The 19,281-nt window shown below is 43.4% G+C and overlaps 1 protein-coding gene across 1 annotated transcript in view; it reads left to right on the plus strand.

The window, feature by feature from the left end:
• The window catches only part of DMD (dystrophin), a 3,625,631-nt gene that overhangs the window by 2,234,272 nt on the left and 1,372,078 nt on the right, over window positions 1-19,281 (plus strand). The window contains exons 46-47 of the mRNA XM_082246191.1: window positions 3,111-3,258; window positions 8,189-8,338. Of these exons, the coding sequence (XP_082102317.1) occupies window positions 3,111-3,258; window positions 8,189-8,338 (298 nt within the window). The remainder of the gene's footprint in view (window positions 1-3,110; window positions 3,259-8,188; window positions 8,339-19,281) is intronic.

The raw sequence follows: 19,281 nt of genomic DNA on the forward strand, positions 1-19,281 counted from the left end.
TGTCTGACGTCACGTGATGTCAGAAAGGGGTGATGCCACCGGGTGACATAGCCAGGTGGCCCTGCTGCTTGTCTATTTAGGAAATGTCAAAGCACGGCATGGGCATATGGTGGGAGGCCTCCTAGGAGGTGGAGCATTTTCATTTTTTCTATTTTTGGGTCGGCGGGCGGCATAATTGACGATGGACTTACACTGAGGGACATTTTTTTTTTTTAACCACTTTAATACTGGGCACTTTCACCCCCTTCCTGCCTAGGCCAATTTATAGCTTTTAGCGCTGTTGCATTTTGAATGACAATTACGTGTTCGTGCAACACTGTACCTAAACCAAATTTATGTCATTTTTTTTCCCACAAATAGAGCTTTCTTTTGGTGGTATTTGATCACCACAAGTTTTTTTCTTTTTTGCTAAACAAATGAAAAAAGACCGAAAAGTTTAAAAAAAAAAAAGTTTTTTGTTTATGTTATAAAATTTTGTACATAGATACATTTTTTGATGATGAGCACTGATGAGGCCACAATGACAGGCACTGATGGAGTGGCACTGATATGCAGCACTGATATTCAGCACTGATGGGCACTGATATGTGGCACTGATAGGTAGCACTGATATGCAGCATTGGTGGGCACTGATAGGTGGCACTGCTGGGCACTGATAAGCGGCACTGATAGGCACTGATAGGTGGCAATGATGGGCACTAATAGGTGGCACTGATGGGCGGCACTGATGGGCACTGATAGGCAGCACTGGTGAGCAATAATGGGCACTGGTGGATGGCAATGATGGGCACTGGTGGGCAACACTGATGGGGAGGGCACTGGCAGGCATCACTGATGGGGAGGGCACTGGTGAGCTCCCTGAGCCCTGTTTTCCATCCCTGGTGGCCATGGTGGGCATCCCTCGGGTCATGGGTGGGCATCCCTGGGATCATGGGTGGGCATCCCTGGTGGTTCTAGTGGCACCCCCCAAGGGTCTGCACTGGTAATCAATGCTCTGATTACCAGTGCAGACCACCCCCCTGTCAGGAGAGCCGCAGAACGGCTCTCCTCTACTCATGCCTGTCAGACACGAACTGAAGAAAGACGATCAATTGCACTTCCTATTTACTATGTGACCAGGTGACCAGCTGTGATTGGACACAGCTGGTCACATGTTATAGAGCCTACGTCAGTAGGCTCTTCACCGAGATCAGAGATGCAGTGTGTCAGAGTGACGTCCGATCAGGATAATGTAACCACCTTCCCGCCGTCATTTGCCTATAGGGCGGGCGGGAAGTGGTTAATAAAGGATTTTTCAAAAACTGTCTCATGTGGTTATTAATTTTGTACACTTTTTTTTACTAAATACTCATTCACATGGGGGGGGGCAGGATCTGGGGGATCTTCCAGATTCTGATAATCTCTCCACTCCCAGACCCTGACAGCCACAGCACAAAGGGTCTGGTATGGACTGGGGGCCCCCATGCCATTTTTTACTTTATTTTTTTTACCTGCACTTTCTTTTTTATTCAGCTGCCAGCGGGGGAACCCATTGACAGCTGATGACTCATCGGTTGTTAAGGACGCCGCTACCGGCTTCCTGGTCCTGCTCCTTAACAACCAGTTTACACTGTGCTCTAATTGGGCAAAGCAATGCCCAATTAGGGCATAGAATGCACTGTGCAGTGTATTGCAGGGTGTTCATCGGGATTAACCCCTTGCCAACATCCTGCAAATTTGGGTGATGGGTGAACTGTTGACCCATCCCTACCCAGAACCTTGTAAATGTATGCATTTCAAGATTCTGTAAGGTTTATGATCTTGTGTATTGTGTTTATCACCAAATATAATTTCCCTTTTATATTTGTCTGTGCTCCAGCTAGATATAAATGAGCAAACTATTGAAGCTCTGTATTCATTAATTAATCAGTAAATGTATTTTTTTTTCAATACTATTGGTTTAGGTACCTGCTTTTGACTTGAAATCAACCTCCTGCAATCCCAACTACAGCAGAGATTGGGAGAGAGAGAAGCAGCATAGGCAGCCATTTAGTTGTGCTTGTGTGATGACATGGACTAAAATGATGAGAGGAGAGAGCAAAATGGCAGAGAAATTAGCTTATCATCTGCTGTTTAATTCTTTCTCTGGTCAATCACAAGCTAAGGGAGGGACACAACCTAGGAATGTTACTTTAGTGTAGCAAATCGGGTCTGCTACCCTTCAAGACTTGGCTGTGCAGTGTGGTAGAACTGTGTAAATCTCAGTACTGAGTGAACAGAACTCAAAATATTTTGACATGCAAGGCACCATGTACACTGGTGCATGAGGGGCCTGTGTTTAGATAGTTACATGTATGGCAGTATGCACCCAGAGACTAGTGCCCCGAATGCAAGCAGCTGGATCTGGACAGTGCACCTGTACCTTCCACCTGCACCTAAATGCTAGAGCCCCATGAACTAGGGCTAAACACCCAGTGTACATGAGGTCTAACACAACTTACAGTACATATATATTTGATCTGTTTGTTTGGCTGTTTTGACTTTATCTACTGTTAAATGTACAACTTGTGTATTAAATGCAAAAGTAATATTTCAGACATCATCCTAAAATGGTAACTGTATATACATTTGTTTTCCATGGGTATATCAAAAGATTTACTGTGCAACTTATAGATGAGTGATGTTTACAACAAAAAGACAAAAAAATATCTTTCTCAAATCTTTTCTTCACATTGCATTCTTATAGAGATACACAGAAACTGTTGGCCTGTTTAGTTGTTTTTAGTTTAGCTGTTAGCATGCATGAAATGAATCTAAATATATTATACAGCATGTTATAGCATTGTTTAAAACCTCTAGACTTTTGGACTGTCGAATACCTACCCAACTGTATAATTTAACAAAACCTACTTATTTGTGTTATTGGGTGAGGTAGTGGTGGTAAAAACTATGGTTCTTAGAGCTTTACCCTCTACACTTGCCCTATCCTATCTAAAATGGTATAAGACAGTAAAAAAAAAAAAAATCTTTAGCATATATTGCTAGGACTGAAAAAACAGCTAGTTTTTTTACCAAAGTAAGCTGCCCTGCCTTAGGCTGAGTGTATACAAAACCCTGTCCATCTTTTACAGACTAGAAGAGGAGAAGAAGAACTTATATGGACTTCAAGAAGAGTTAAATCATTTCCAAGTGTGGTTAGAAGATGCAGAGGAAATTGCTGGTACACCAGCAGAGCAAGGAAATGAGCCTCAGTTAAATGAATTACTGGAAAAAGTCAAGGTATAGTTTATCACATTTTTTTTGCATGCACTTTTGTTAATTGCAAGAGTCCTGTTCTTGAATTACACTCAAACACAGTTCCAGTCTGCTTATTTATTACATTCCTGCCCTGCCTATTGTAAAATGACAGCAGGGTCCGGAGCTTCCTTATCCTGGGTGGATGTCATATGATGTCCTCCAAATGTGCTCCTCGGGCATGCCCTAAGGGCCACACAGTAGCATGGTCTGCCACCTGTAATTGCTGAGGCCAATCACAGGGATCATGTGTCCTTAGTACACAGTGGATTTCACTCTTAGTCATTCATTGTGTACTATTGTGATCTCTGTGATTGGTCACAGTGACCACATGGTACAGGGGCCAATCACAGCAGACCTGTACCATGTGATAGCTGTAGCCAATCAGAGCTATCGCAATAGTACACAATGGCATACAAATAGATAGCATTCATAAAAATGATTGCTTATATCAGTGACCAGTTATTTATTGTAGGAAAAATAATCATAGTGAAAACAAAAGCTTGATATCCTCCCCAGAGCAGTACTGCTTTTTTTACATATTGTCCCCAGTCATATGATGACACTGTACTGCCCTAGTGACAGTAAGTAAAAAAAAAAAAATTGCAAAAAAAAAAAATGATTGAATGTCTTAATTTTTTTAAAAATGTGATAAAAATTCAAAAAACTCCCATGCCTCTTACTAAATACCTTGGGGTGTCTACTTTCCAAAAAGAGGTGATTTAGGGGTATTTATACTATCCTGGCATTTTATCGCCTCAAGAAATGAGATAGATATACCATAGTTCGTAGACTCTATAACTTTCACACAAAATAAATATTATGCACTGATTTGGGATATTTTTAACTAAAGAAATGTAGCAGAATACATTTTGGTCTAAATTTATGAGGAAAGTAATTTTATAACAGAAACTAAGAAAAATGTGTTTTTTTTTCCCAAAATGTTTTTTGTTTATCTAGCAACACAACATACCACCACAATAAACAACATACCACCAGCTCCATCTGTCTCAAAATATGATAAAAATTTTATTTTGATACAATGTTGCATGCCTGAATAATTGGCATTCAAACTGAGACAGTGCTGAAAGCTGAAAATTGGCCTGGGCAGGAAGGGGGTAAAAGTAGCTGGTATTGAAGTGTATAAAGTGAACCTGTGCACCTGCACAACAGCAGATTCACTTTAGCAAAGTCCTCCCCAGCCATATATTCTAACCTTCCTTTAATTCCCCCATTACTCCATAGCTTGGAATTAGGCTTAGGAATGCCACTTTGAGAGAACTGAATGGAGCAATGCTGTTATGTTTGAAAGTGGCTGTTTATATAAACTGATTGGGCAAAATACATGTTTGCTTTAATCTTGAAGCCTTGCCCCTTTACAAAAGATAGCTTTTTATGGTGCTGAGAATCAAGACTGAATTTTTAGCACATTGTTGATTAGATCTATGGGCACTGGTTTATTTAGGTTTTGTGCTACCCTAGGCGCTACCCTAGGCCTGACTAAACTTTGGCAACCCCTTAATTTAAATATGACGCAACCCCTACTGTAAAGGCCACACCCTTTCCTGTTTATGACCCATCCTGTCATCTGTAAACCACAGACCCCAACCACAGTCTATCAGTGCCCATCAGGGCAGCCTCATTACTGCCCATTAATGCAGCCTCATCAGTGCAGCACATCAGCGCAGCCTCATCAGTGGCTATCAGTGCAGCCTCATCAGTGGCCATCAGTGGCCCCCAGTGCAGCCTATCAGTGCCCATTAGTGCAGCCTATCAGTGCATCATATCAGTGCCCATCCATGCTGCCTTATCAGTGCAACCCCATCAGTGCAGCTTATCAGTGCTGCCTCATCAGTGGCCATCAATGCATCCTCATCAGTGGCCAACAGTGCAGCCTAATCAGTGGCCATCAGTGCATCATATTAGTGCCCATCAGTGCAACATATCAGTGTCTATCAGGGCAGAATATCAGTGCCCATCAGTGCAGCCTTATCAGTGCCCATCAGTGCAGCCTCATTACTGCCCATTAATGCAGCCTCATCAGTGCAGCACATCAGTGTGGCCTCATCAGTGGCCATCAGTGCGGCCTCATCAGTGGCCATCAGTGCAGCCCCATCAGTGGCCACCAGTGCAGCCTATCAGTGCCCATTAGTGCAGCCTATCAGTGCACCAATCAGTGCACATCCATGCTGCCTTATCAGTGCAACCCCATCAGTGCAGCTTATCAGTGCTGCCTCATCAGTGGCCATCAGTGCATCCTCATCAGTGGCCAACAGTGCAGCCTCATCAGTGTCCATCAGTGCAGCATATCAGTACCCACCATTGCCGCCTCATCAGTGGCCATCAGAGCAGCATATTAGTGCCCATCAAGTGCAGCCTATTAGTGCCTATTAGTGCAGCATATCAGTGCCCATAAATACAGCCTATTAGCGCTCATCAGTGCAGCATATTAGTGCCCATCATTGCAGGATATCAGTGCTGCCATATCAATGCAGCTTATCAGTGCCACCTCATCAGTGCCCATTAGTACAGCCTTATGTCACTGGATTAGTAAGCGTACTCCTTTCTTTTAGGATATTTGGACTTGTGTTTGCTGCTATTGATTGTAATCATCGGAATTTTTTACTTATTTGTTTAATGACTAGGAAGTCTATAGTCACTATACAAATATGTGAAATAATCATTGGCAGCAAACCAAGTCCAAATATCTTATAAGATAGGAGCAATCTTACTAACCCAGTGGCATATTGCGATAGCACATATGAGGTGAGTGGGTCCAAAATATTATTGCCATCATATACAATTAAAAGTCTTAATTGTATATGATGCGATTCAATTTTCGCGCTCAAGGACGAGGATGTTTAAAGAAATTAAGGTATATTATTGACGTGATGCCTACCATACCTGGGGGCAGAGAAGGGTAGGCAGAGCATTAGGCTGCAGTGCCACACCTATTATCTTTGGTGGCCGTGGGGCCAGTTGTGGGGTAAGCGTGGTCGGCGGCCTGCGGCCTGTCCAAATGTCCTCACCAGCCGGTATTATCATACCGCAGGTAGCAGTGTGACCGCTTTATGGGGGTGCCAGACTGATTTGCCTCCTGGACCCTGCCCTCTGGCCCAATTTGCCCCATAAGACTGGCACTATACTAAAAGTGTAGCACAAGCCGGTGGGGGACCCTTTTCGCACGGGAGGCGGGCATAGGCTGTTTTTTTTTGTGCAGGGTGCAGCTTTTTTCCTGCCCCCATTCAAAGTGCTGCCCTAGGCCTGGGCCTCGTTGGCCTAGGTCAAGATACAGCACTGTCTATGGGTATCAGTGATTTTGTTAGATTTTCAGTAATTTGCTACAAAAAGTTTGTAGAAGAAAGGGTTAACAGCAAATAAGATAACCAAGATGTACTGTAGACTAATATCATGGCTAAACCTTTGATTTAAATCAGTCAAATACATTCCAGATGCATCAAAAAAGGTGTTCAATGTTTTAAAGGCCTCCAGTTTTATCTGTCTAAGGCAGCCACATACTGATTAGAGAAGCGAATGCCCTTGCAGAGGGTGACCTTTGCTTTTACTACTAAGTCAGACCTATAGCTCTGCAATCAACAAAGCTCATGACCCCATTGATTGGAGAGTTCTAGTTCTGACTGTTGGACCTCTGGAAAGAGATCATTCCTGACTGAGAGCACAATCCCCACCCAGGAAGCATGCTGGCAGGAAACAGGTATTTTTACTCTAGGACTGAATAGAAATTTAGAAAACTGAAGTTCACACCAATGTGCATTTTAGGTGCAGTTCGTAAAAAAAAAAAAAAAAAAAAAGTCGTCCTGCTTGATGCATCTTTGATGAGCTTTCATGAAAAATCTATTATATATTCCTATGTTTATGCACCTAGAAGGCATGTAAACCATGCCTACATTGCACCATACCTAAATTGCAGGTTCTGTCTTGTCATTTGTCAGAACTACTGCCCCTCCTGTGAATAAAGTTTGCTTAATTAACCACTTAGTGACTGTCCACCCACAATGTACTGCAGGCAAGTCGCTGCTATACACAAAGCGGCTTACTTCCAGGTTTAGGGAGCCACTCACTGGCACCCGCTGTGATTGTACACAACAGGAACTTAAATCATTGGCCGCGACATGCTGATAGGCTGCGTACATTCAAAGCCCAAAACTCTGTACACAGGGAACAAAGCAGCACACATTACACACATTGCACATTGTTAGGCACATACTTAACCCCTTGATTACCCTAGATGTTAACCCCTTCCCAGCTATTGTCTTTATCACAGTGTCAGTGTATAGTATTATTACTAATCACTGTATAAATGTCACTGAGGCTATCACTGGCAGTTAGTCAGTTCCCCCCAGAGTCAGTTAGTGTCAGATTGCCCATCGCACTATTTCAGTCCCATTACAAGTCATTGATCGCCGCCATTAGTAGTATAAAAAAATAAAAATTCCAATATATACTATACACCATAGTTTGTAGTGACTTTAACTTTCACTCAAACCATTCAACATACACAAATTGAGATATTTGTTTTTTATCAAATAAAATGTAGCATAATGCATTTTGTCCAGGAATTTATGATTTATCTATTTTTGGATAGGTTTTATAGTAGAAAGTAAAAAATATATTTTTTTTTATTTCCAAAATATTTGGAATTTTTTTGTTTATATTTCAAAAAATAAAAACCTAGTGGTGACAAAATACCACCAAAAGAAAGTTATATTTGTGTGAAAAAAAATTATATAAATTTAATTTGGGTACAGTGTTGCATGACTGAGCATTCACCAGTTAAAATAGCGCAGTGAATAGCAAAATATGACCTGGTCATGAAGGGGGTAAAGGCTTCCGGAGCTGAAGTGGTTAAAAAACTATTTATTTTATTTTATTTTTTTTTATTTTATTCTAACAGTTTAAAGTGGGCGAACTTCAGCCACGCAAAGAAGTGTTGAAACAACTGAATGAATCTGGTGGAACAGCTATAGGAAGTGCCACAATATCTTCTGAAGAAAAAAGAAAAATTGAAAGTGGCCTAAAGGAGGCTAATCATCGCTGGATAAAGGTCAGCAGATCAATTTTTCTCTAGATTTAAAACATAATATGGCTGTATATATTGTTGAACGTTTTGTGTTTTTTGTCTGATTTTGTGAAAGCTTTGCTAAAGCAATTGTGGTGTGCTCAGTTTGCATAATTAAATTGAGGATATTTTCCTTGACTAACTTACATGACATAAAGCTTGTAAATGATTCTATCCAAATATGATAGATTAGTTAGAGATGGAGACTGATCTGGGTCAGCCCTGGACTTCTTATATGCATAAGAAACTCCAACACAGAGATATCTCTGCCATAATTCCTGAGTCTGCTTCTGTCTACCTGTGAGCTTTGAGGGTTGCTACCCACATTTGGGTGTTCCAGCACCTCTTGTTACATCCTCTATAGTATGAAATAAATAAATACAACAAGGAGGGTTGACAATAGCAGGTCTGCAAACCCAGAAACGCACACACAAATATCTCACCAGCAGAATCTAGGAAGAGGTATAAGATATTGTTATGAAATTTAACTAGCATCTGCAAAAAATAAAATATCAGTTTTGGGGGGAATTATCCTTTAATATTACAGAATATGTTTAATGTGAATACACACTGCTAAGTTCCATTAATCACATAATGAAAATATATTAGGGTTGATTTAGTAAAAGTAGAGAGTGCAAAATCTGGCGCAACACTGCATAGAAACCAATTGTCTTCCAGGTGTTTTGTCAAAGCTTAATTGAACAAGTTGAAGTTAGAAGTTGATTGGCTACCATTCACAACTGCACCAAATTTTGCACTCTCCACTTTCAGTAAATCAACTCCATTGTGTCAGTGCTTCTGGTAATTTACTGCTGCAATCTAAACGGATACATTTGCATTAGTCAAGCCTGTCAGGTACTAAATATACTGCTTCTAAAATAGATAAGGACCCCAGGAAACTGCAATATACAGTCAGATCAGAAGTTTTACACTCTGTAATTTTAGTACTGGTGCTACTCGGCATTGAGATTGTCATGTGTAAGTGTTAATAATGTTGGTGCATATGGTTTGTATTGAACCAGTAGTTTAGGTGATAATCAAGCTTTCAGGTTTACCTAAGCTAAGGGATAAGTCATTGCTAAACTTAGGGTCAGGTATTAGAGGATTCAATTTAGAGATTAACATTAGGGACAGGGATAGTGTTAATTAGTAGGAATATATTATCAATAATTTTCAGTGTTAGGTACCATTAGGTCATTTGAAAAATTTTGTTAGGTATTAAAGATTAGGTTACCTATTAAGAGTCAAACTTCAGGGTAGATTATGTATTTATTTCACAAAGACAAGACATATACAGGCATCTACTAAGAATGCCAGAAAAATAGTGTGATGCTTAATTGAATTCCTAGGAGATGCTAATTAAAATTGTACAGCTACAACATGCATTAACACATATATTTGACTTGTTGTTGGGAGTTCAGTCATTGTTAAAGTAGCATTCTAATTTATTTCTACCTAGTGTATCATAATGGTTTCAATCTGGACTGGTAATTCACTTATGTCAACTTGTTTGGTTTATCTACTTGACTAATGAGTGCTCTGTAATTACTTTGTAAACTCTAGAACAGGTCTGAACTAACAACTTTTTAAAACTAAATAACATACTTAAGAGGCTCTACTTAACTACTATGTCTGCAAATAAAATTCAAGAACACACGAAACATCACCTGGATGGTGTGCACTTGAGTAATAGTTAAATTAAGCTTCTCTAACTTTCATTATGACATTATTATTATTATTACAGATAAATCATATTTGTAGGATCCTGTTTAGGACTGTCATACATTTTACTCATTTGTAATACATTTTTTGATTTGTAGAGGTATTAATAGGATAAACAGTGGGAATTATGAAGTCTAAATTATTGTTAATCACTTTCAATATATTTATGACCTGTAGAGGGTGACAACTCCTTTTACTGTTAGTCTATATATATATATATATATATATATATATATATATATATATAGTTTCAGTTTCAGCTGCTTTGGTGTTAATGAAATTAACAACAGGTATACTAGATGGGCAACAATGAGGCGACCTCCAAAACAGGAATGGTTTTACAGGGGGAGGCCACAGACATTTTTTTCCTACTCATCTGTTCTGACTGTTTTTCACTAGTTTTGAATTTGGCTAGAGTCAGTGTCACTACTGGTAGCATGAGGCGATACCTGGACCCTATAGAGGTTGCACAGGCAGTCCAGCTCCACCAGGATGGCACATCAATTCCTGCCATTTCCAGAAGGTTTGCTGTGTCTCCCAGCACAGTCTCAAGAGCATGGAGAAGATTCCAGAAAACATAAAGTTACTCTAAGAGAGCTGGACAGGGTCATTGAAGGTCATTAACCCATCAGTAGGACATGCATCTGCTCCTTTGTGCAAGGAGGAACAGGATGAGCACTGCCAGAACCCTACAAATGACCTCCAGCAGGCCACTGGTGTGAATGTCTCTGACCAACAACCAGAAATTGACTTTTTGACGGTGGCCTGAGGGCCTGACATCCTCTAGTGGGCCTTTTGCTCACTGCCAGGCACTGTGGTGCTCAATTAGCATTTGCCATTGAACACCTGAATCTGCAAGTCCGCCACTGGTGCCCTGTGCTTTTCACAGATGAGTGCAGGTTCATCCTGAGCACATGTGACAGACATTGAAGGGTCTGGAGAAGCTTTGGAGAATGTTATGCTACCTGTAACATTGTTCAGAATGACCGGTTTGGTGGTGGGCCAGTGATGGTCTGGGGAGGCATATCTATGAAGGGACACACAGACCTCTACAGGCTAGACAATGGAACCCTGACTGCCATTAGGTATCGGGATGAAATCCTTGGACCCACTGTCATACCGTACAGTGGTGAGATTATGCAGCCAGTGCTTGGAGAATGAAGAAATTGATACCATTGAATGGGCCACATTAACTCACCTGACCAGACCCCAATAGAACACCTCTGGGACATTATGTTTTTGTCCATCTGATGCCACCAGGTTGCACCTCATTCTATTAATGAGCTCGGTGATGCCCTGGTCCAGATCTGGGAGGAAATACCCCGGGACACCATCCATCATTTCATTAGGAGCATGCCCCAATGTTGTCAGGCATGCATACAAGCAAGTGGGGGCCATACAAACTACTGAGTACCATTGTGAGTTGCTGCAATGAAATTTCAGCAAAATGGACTAGCCTGCTGCATCCTTTTTTTACTTTGATTTTTGGGGTGTCATTGAATTCAGCCCTCTGTAGGACGATAATTTTCATTTTCATCAAAAAATGTGGAATCCTTTTGTTCCTAACACATTACCCAGTCCATATCAGTATAGATACCCAGCATGATATTTTTCCCCATAGAGATCTGATGTGTTTTCAAAATGTTCCTTTCATTTGTCAGTGCGCCCTCTCTCTTGGTGTTTTTGGAGTTAATTTATTAATCTAGGGGCATGAGTGTTCTCCTCAGGTTCCCAGGAATTTTCTTCTGGCCTATATCCTTCTAATTGTACCGGATACTGTAATTTGTTCCTAAAGATCCTGGAAACAAGAATTTTCTAAACATCAAATTATTTTTGACCTTGCACTTCAACAGTTGGAGCGGGTGGGAGAATTCTCAGAGAGAAGGGGTTTTATTAACCACTTTACCACCGGAGGATTTTGCTGTCTTATGTCCAGGCCACTTTTTGCGATTCGGCACTGTGTGACTTTAACTGACAATTGCGCGGTCATGCAACGCCGTACCCAAACTAAATTTATGTCCTTTTTTTCCCCACAAACAGAGCTTTCTTTTGGTGGTATTTGATCACTTTTTGTTTATAAATATATTCAATTTTTCGCAGTACTAACTACGGGAAAGATTTATGTAATTTATGTCATTTTTATTGGTTTTTTTTTTACGAGTAATGGCGGCGATCTGCAATTTTTTTGCGGGACTGAGACATTGGGGCAGACAGATCGGACACTTGACTGACATTTTGACACTTTTGGGGGGACAAGTGACATTACTACAGTAATCAGTGCTATAAATATGCACTGTTACTGTAATAATGACACTGGCAGGGAAGGGGTTAACTTTATTGGTGATCAAGGGGTTAAATATATGCCTGGTGCTTACTGACGTGTGTGGGGGGAGGGGACTGTGTGACACAGGCACAGATTGCAGGTTCAGCTATGCTGAATCCTGTAATCTGTCCCTGCCTGTCACATAGGAGATCCGCACGCTTTGTTTACACAAGCGGGCGGATTTCCTCACTCAATCCCCGACGATTGGGGAAGAGCGGCGGTGATCACTGCCTCTCCTCCCCTGGCCCGACTCGCGCTGTGTCTGAATACAGTGGGAGCGGGCCTCCGACGGCGCGTGCGTGCCGCCCACAAGGGGAGGAGTCCAGCGACGTAGGTCTACGTCGCTGGACGGAATTGAGCCACTTTGCCGCAGTATGCTCCATGTGAGCGGTCGGCAAGTGGTTAAACTGGGGATAAAAGCAGAAAATAGATTCATTGTAACACCTTAAGCTGAGTAAAAGCTTTTCCCAAATTTTGAAGTAAACTGCACTTCTCTGTCTGAAACTATATCATCAGGGATTCCATGTAGTTTAAAGATTTCCTGAACCATCAGTTCCACAGTTTGTTTAGAAGCTGTTACCCTCTAACTGATATAAAATGATCCAACTTAGTGAGACAGTCACAACTGCCATGATCGTGGTAATTTCTTTTGAGGGAGGTAAATCAAGCACAAATTCCATAGAAAGTGACTTCCATGGTCTTGAAGGAATAGGGAGTGGTTCAAGTAACTGCAAAGGAGAAGATCAGGGTATTTTATTGCGTACACAGGTCAAACATGAGGTCACATAATTCTTTCTTGTAACTAGAGTTGATTGAAGACCTGGATGTCTGGGTTCGGCAGGTCCGGCCGAACTTGACAAAAAGTCTGGGTTCGTGACCCGGACTTAACCCGAACTTTACCCCGATCCCGAACCCCATTGAAGTCAATGGTGACCCAAACTTTTGAGCACTAAAATGGCACTAAAACAAACATGGAAAGGGCTAGAGGGCTGCAAATGGCAGCAAAATCATCTTAAGAGCATGGCAAGTGCTCTGCAAAAAAATGTGGATAGGGAAATAACTTAAAATAACATAAAAATAAAAAATAATAATCTTGAATGATGTAGGAGGAGGACGAGGCCCATATGGAGTAGGAGGTTGAGGTGACGGTGGATATGGCGGTGGATATGGCGGTGTAGGTGGAAGCGGCGGTGTAGGTGGCGGTGGAGGTGGCGGTGGAGGAGGAAGACTAGGTAGCCAACACTGGTTTTTGGTTTTTAATTACATTTTTTTTAAAATTAGGGTACACCCCAAAAGAGTAAGAAAGATCAAATACAACAATCGCTGTGTAAAGCCGGTATACATGTCTATTCTGCACAAGGTACGGACAAGTCCTGTGGGATCCATGCCTGGTTCATTTTAATGAACGTGAGCTTGTCCACATTGGCTCCGGACAGGCGGCTGCGCTTGTCTGTGATAACGCCCCCAGCCGTGCTAAATACACGTTCAGATAATACACTGGCTGCAGGGCACGCCAGCACCTCCAAGGAGTAAAGGGCAAGCTCAGGCCATGTGCCCAACTTGGAGACCCAGAAGTTGAAGGGGGCAGACCCGTCATTCAGTACGTCTAGGCGTGTGCACACATACTGCTCCACCATGTTAGTGAAATTCTGCCTCCTGCTAAGACGTTCCATTTTAGCTGGTGGTGCTGCTGCTTGTTGTGGCGTGCTGACAAAGGTTTTCCACATTTCGCCCATGCTAACCCTGCCTTCTGAGGTGCTGGCGGTGCCCTGGCTGCGTTGGCGACCTCTTCCTCCTCCTCTGCCTTGGCCTTGTGCTTCCACTGTGCCCCCGCTGTCAGGTGGGAACGCCACCAGCAGCGCGTCTACCAGCGTGCACTTGTACTCACGCATCTTCCGATCACGCTCCAGTGAGGGAATTAAGGACGGTACGTTGTCCTTGTAACGGGGATCCAGCAGGGTGGCCACCCAGTAATCAGCACAAGTTACAATGTGGGAAACTCGGCGGTCGTTGTGGAGACACTGCAGCATGTAATCGCTCATGTGTGCCAGGCTGCCCAGAGGCAACGAAAAGCTGTCCTCTGTGGGAGGTGTATCCTCTGTGTCCTCCGTATCCCCCCAGCCATGCACCAGTGATGGCCATGAGCTGGCCTGGGTGCCACCCTGCTGTGAACATGGTTCCATATCCTCCTCCATCTCCTCCTCAGAGCCACTTGTTAATGACTGCCCTGAAAGCCTTGAAAATGATACCTCTTCCTCCTCCTCCTCTTCCTCATCCTGTGCCACACCCCCTTCCATCATCGCCCAAAGTGTTTTTTCAAGGAGGCATAGAAGTGGGATAGTTAAGCTGAGAACGGCGTCATCGGCACTGGCCATGTTGGTGGAGTACTCGAAACAGGCAACAAGGCACACAGGTCTCACATGGAGGCCCAGTTATTGGTGGTGAAGTGGTGCTGTTCCCCAGAGCAACTCACGCATGCGTGCTGCAGCTGAAACTCCACTATGGCCTGTTGCTGCTTGCACAGTCTTGCCAGCATGTGCAAGGTGGAGTTCCCCCTTGTGGGCACATCACAAATGAGGCGGTGAGCGGGAAGGCCGAAGTTACGCTGCAGTGCTGACAGGCGAGCAGCAGCAGGGTGAGAACGCCAAAAGTGCGCAACCACGGCCGCAGCTCTGCAGCAGCTCTGACATATCGGGGTAATTTCTAAGTAACCTCTGCACCACCAAATTCAGCACATGCGCCAGGCAAGGTATGTGTGTCAAACCGACTAGGCCCAGAGCTGCTATGAGATTTCGCCCGTTATCGCACACCACCAGGCCGGGCTTGAGGCTCACTGGCAGCAACCACTCATCAGTCTGCTGTTGAATGCCTCTCCACAGCTCCTGCGCGGTGTGTGGTTTTTCCCCCAAACAGGCAAGTTTTAAAACTGCCTGCTGTCGTTTACCCCTGGCTGTGCTGAAGTTGGTGGTGAAGGTGTTACGCTGACCGGAAGAAGAGGCGGTAGAGGATGAGGAAGCAGAGTAGGAGGAGTTAGGAACAGGGGGAAAACTGAAGCGCCCTTCAATCCTCGGTGGTGGAAGGACATGAGCAAAACTGCTATCCGCCTCAGGTCCAGCCGCCACTGCATTTACCCAGTGTGCTGTTAGGGAGATATATAACGTCCCTGACCGTGCTTACTGGTCCACGTATCTGTAGTTAGGTGGACCTTTCCACAGATGGCATTGCGCAGTGCACACCTGATCGCAGTGCACACCTGATTTTGTCACCTACTTGGTTGTGCAGGGAAGGGATGGCTTGCCTGGAAAAGTAGTGGTGGCTGGGCACAACGTACTGTGGGACAGCCACCGCCATAAGGCTTTAAAAACTCTGCATCTCCACCAGACGGAATGACAGCATTTCAAAGGCCAGGAATTTTGAAATGCTGGCATTCAGGGCCAGGGATCGCGGGTGGGTAGGGGGGTACTTCCTCTTCCGCTTCAGTGTTTGGGAGATAGAAAGCTGAGAGCTTCCACGGGACATTGTGGAGATGGTTGTTGGTGACCCAGGCGGTGGTGTTTCTGGTGGATCCTCTGTTTGCGGGGTGGCAGGTGCCACTGTCACTACAGAGGTGGATGAAGAGGCCGAGACTGCAGTAGCAGAAGAGGAAGCAGGAGGAGCCTGAGACCTTTCTTGGTTTTTGAGGTGTGCACTCCACTGCAGCTCATGCTTTGCACTTAGATGTCTGGTCATGCAGGTTGTGCTCAGGTTGAGAAGGTTTTTGCCTCGCTTCAGGCTCTGATTGCACAGCGTGCAAACCACTCGTGTCCTGTCATCATCACATTGTCTGAAGAACTGCCATGCTAGGGAACTCCTTTGAGCTGGCTTTGGTGTGCTCGGTCCCTTGCTGCATTGGGCAGTAGCAGGCGTAGTGTCTAGGGCACGGCCGCTCCGTTTTTGCACCCTGCTCCCTCTTCTGCTGTGCTGGTGGCTCTGTGCAACCACCGCCTCTTCCTCCAAACCACTCAGGTCACCTGAATGACGTTCATTCCATGTGGTTTCGAGGACCTCATCGTCCTCCACATCGTCTTCCACCCAGTCTTCACCCCTGCTCTCCTTGTCAGTCTCCACAATTCGGAATTCCGCAGCAGTTGGCACCTGTGTTTCGTCATCATCCGAGACGTACTGCGATGGTCCTCCCATGTACTCATCTTGAGACATAAGTGGTTGGGCATCGGTGCACTCAAGCTCTTCCACTTCTGGGGCAGGGCTAGGTGGATGGCCCTAGGAAACCATGCTAACAGAGTCATCAAAAAGAAGAAGAGACTGCTGCATGACTTGGGGCTCAGACTGCTTGGCTGATTTGCAAGGGGGTGAGGTGAAAGATTGATGGACATCGGCTGCAGGTGCCAACTCTGACCTTTCAGCAGAAGACTGGGTGGGAGACAATGTGAAGGAAGTGGAGGCACTATCAGCAACCCAATCTACTATTGCCTGTACTTGTTCTGGCCTAAACATTTGTAGAGGTGCATTAGGCCCTGCCAAATACTGCTGCAGGTTTTGTCGCCTACTCGCAGCTGAGAAAGGCGTTTCACCTGTGCGTGTAGCTGGCACAGATCGACCACGTCCTCTCCTTGCAACAGGAGCTCCACCAGCAACACCACGACCCAGGCCACGTCCCTTATTTGACCTTCTCCTCATATTTATCGGATTTTGGATCTTCCCCTAAATGGGTTTTTATTGATAAGCAGAATACAACAGCAGTATCCAAAGGGTGTATCTCACTGTAACATATGCAGACTAGGCCGCAATTAATTTTTTTCCCCTAAATGGGTTTTTATTGATAAGCAGAATACAACAGCAGTATAACAGCAGTATCCAAAGGGTGTATCTCACTGTACCATATGCAGACTAGGCTGCAATTTTTTTCCCCCTAAATGGGTTTTTATTGCAAAGCGGAATACAACAACAGTATGCACAGGGTGTATCTTACTGTAACATATGCAGACTAGGCCGCATTTAAATTGTTTCCCCCTAAATGGGTTTTTATTGATAAGCGGAATACAACAGCAGTATCCAAAGGGTGTATCTGACTGTACCATATGCAGACCAGGCTGCAAATTATTTTTTCCCCTAAATGGGTTTTTATTTTTAAGCGGAATACAACAGTATGCAAAGGGTGTATCTCACTGTAACATATGCTGACTAGGCTGCAATTACATTTTTTTCCCCGAAAAGGGTTTTTATTGTAAGCGGAATACAACAGCAGTATCCAAAGGGTGTATCTCACTGTAACATATGCAGACTAGGCCGCTATTACATTTTTTTCCCCTAAATGGGTTTTTATTGATAAGCAGAATACAACAGCAGTATCCAAAGGGTGTATCTCACTGTACCATATGCAGACTAGGCTGCAATTTATTTGTTTTCCCCTAAATGGGTTTTTATTGCAAAGCGGAATACAACAACAGTATGCATAGGGTGTATCTCACTGTACCATATTCACACTAGGCTGCAAATTATTTTTTACCCCTAAATGGGTTTTTATTGATAAGCGGAATACAACAGTATGCAAAGGGTGTATCTCACTGTAACATATGCAGACTAGGCTGCAATTAAAGTTTTTTCCCCTAAATGGGTTTTTATTGCAAAGCGGAATACAACAACAGTATGCACAGGGTATATCTCACTGTAACATATGCAGACTAGCCTGCAATTATTTTTTTTCCCTAAATGGGTTTTTATTGCAAAGTGGAATACAACAACAGTATCTAATGGGTGTATCTCACTGCAACGTATGAATGAAAAACCGAAAAATAATTGTCCCCTTAATTGGTGCTTGTTGAATAGCAGATTTGAACTGCAGTGTCTAAATGCTGTAAGTCACAGTAAAATATGAAGGAAAAAAGTTTTTTTTTTTTTAAATCCAGATTAAGCAGACACATATGCTCTGAGCTTGCATTACTTGGCCGCCACACGCCTAACAGGTTGGACACTGTTGTTGTTCTATTCCACTATTGAATAATAAAACCCATTTGAATGAAAAACTGAAAAATATTTTTTTTCCCTAAATACTGAAAAATAATTATTTTTGCCTTACTTTGGTGCTTTTTGAAGAGTAGATTAGAAAAAGCAGTGTCTAAACACTGTATGTCTAAGTAAAATATGAAGGAAAAAAGTTTTTTTTCTTTTTAAATGCAGATTAAGCAGACACATATGCACTGAGCTTGCATTACATGGCCGCTACACACTGCACGCCGCCCACCTAACAGACTGATAAAAGTTTTTTTTTCTCCCTCCTCCTCCTCACTGGGCTCAGGTCAGGGCAAAAAGATTGTGCACTGCACCCCCACACAATACAATCAATGCAGATCGCTGTCTGATTAAAGAAGATTCTTCCTATTCTTTCCCTGAACGCAATCTCCAGCCTGCCCCTACAATAGTCTCCTATCTCTCCCTCAGCAGCAGCATCAGGAACCTCTCCCTAGTATAGTTATAGCAGAGTGACAAGCGGCGCTATGTGACTCCAGCTTATATAGATTCTGGGTCACATGCTGCACTGGCCAATCACAGCCATGCCATTAGTAGGCATGGCTGTGATGGCTTCTAAGGGCACACTAGTTAAACGCTTGCTGATTGGCTGCCTTGCACCTGTTGAAACCGCGCCATTAAAACCGCGCCGAAACATCAAATAACATTACCGAAAAATGGACAGTATCCCGAACACACAGTGAAATGTTCTGGTCCGTGTCCGGGTACCGAATACCCAAAAGTCCGGTACGATCCCGAACAATACAGTCCGGGTTTGCTCAACCCTACTTGTAACCAAAAGGAACATGATGAAAGATCTTCCAACTTGAAAACCCCAATATGTCCAGCAAGTTTAGAGTCAAGCACTAACCTGAGG

This window comes from Pelophylax lessonae (assembly GCF_965119305.1).
Source record: "Pelophylax lessonae genome assembly, chromosome: 2".
NCBI lineage: Eukaryota > Metazoa > Chordata > Amphibia > Anura > Ranidae > Pelophylax > Pelophylax lessonae.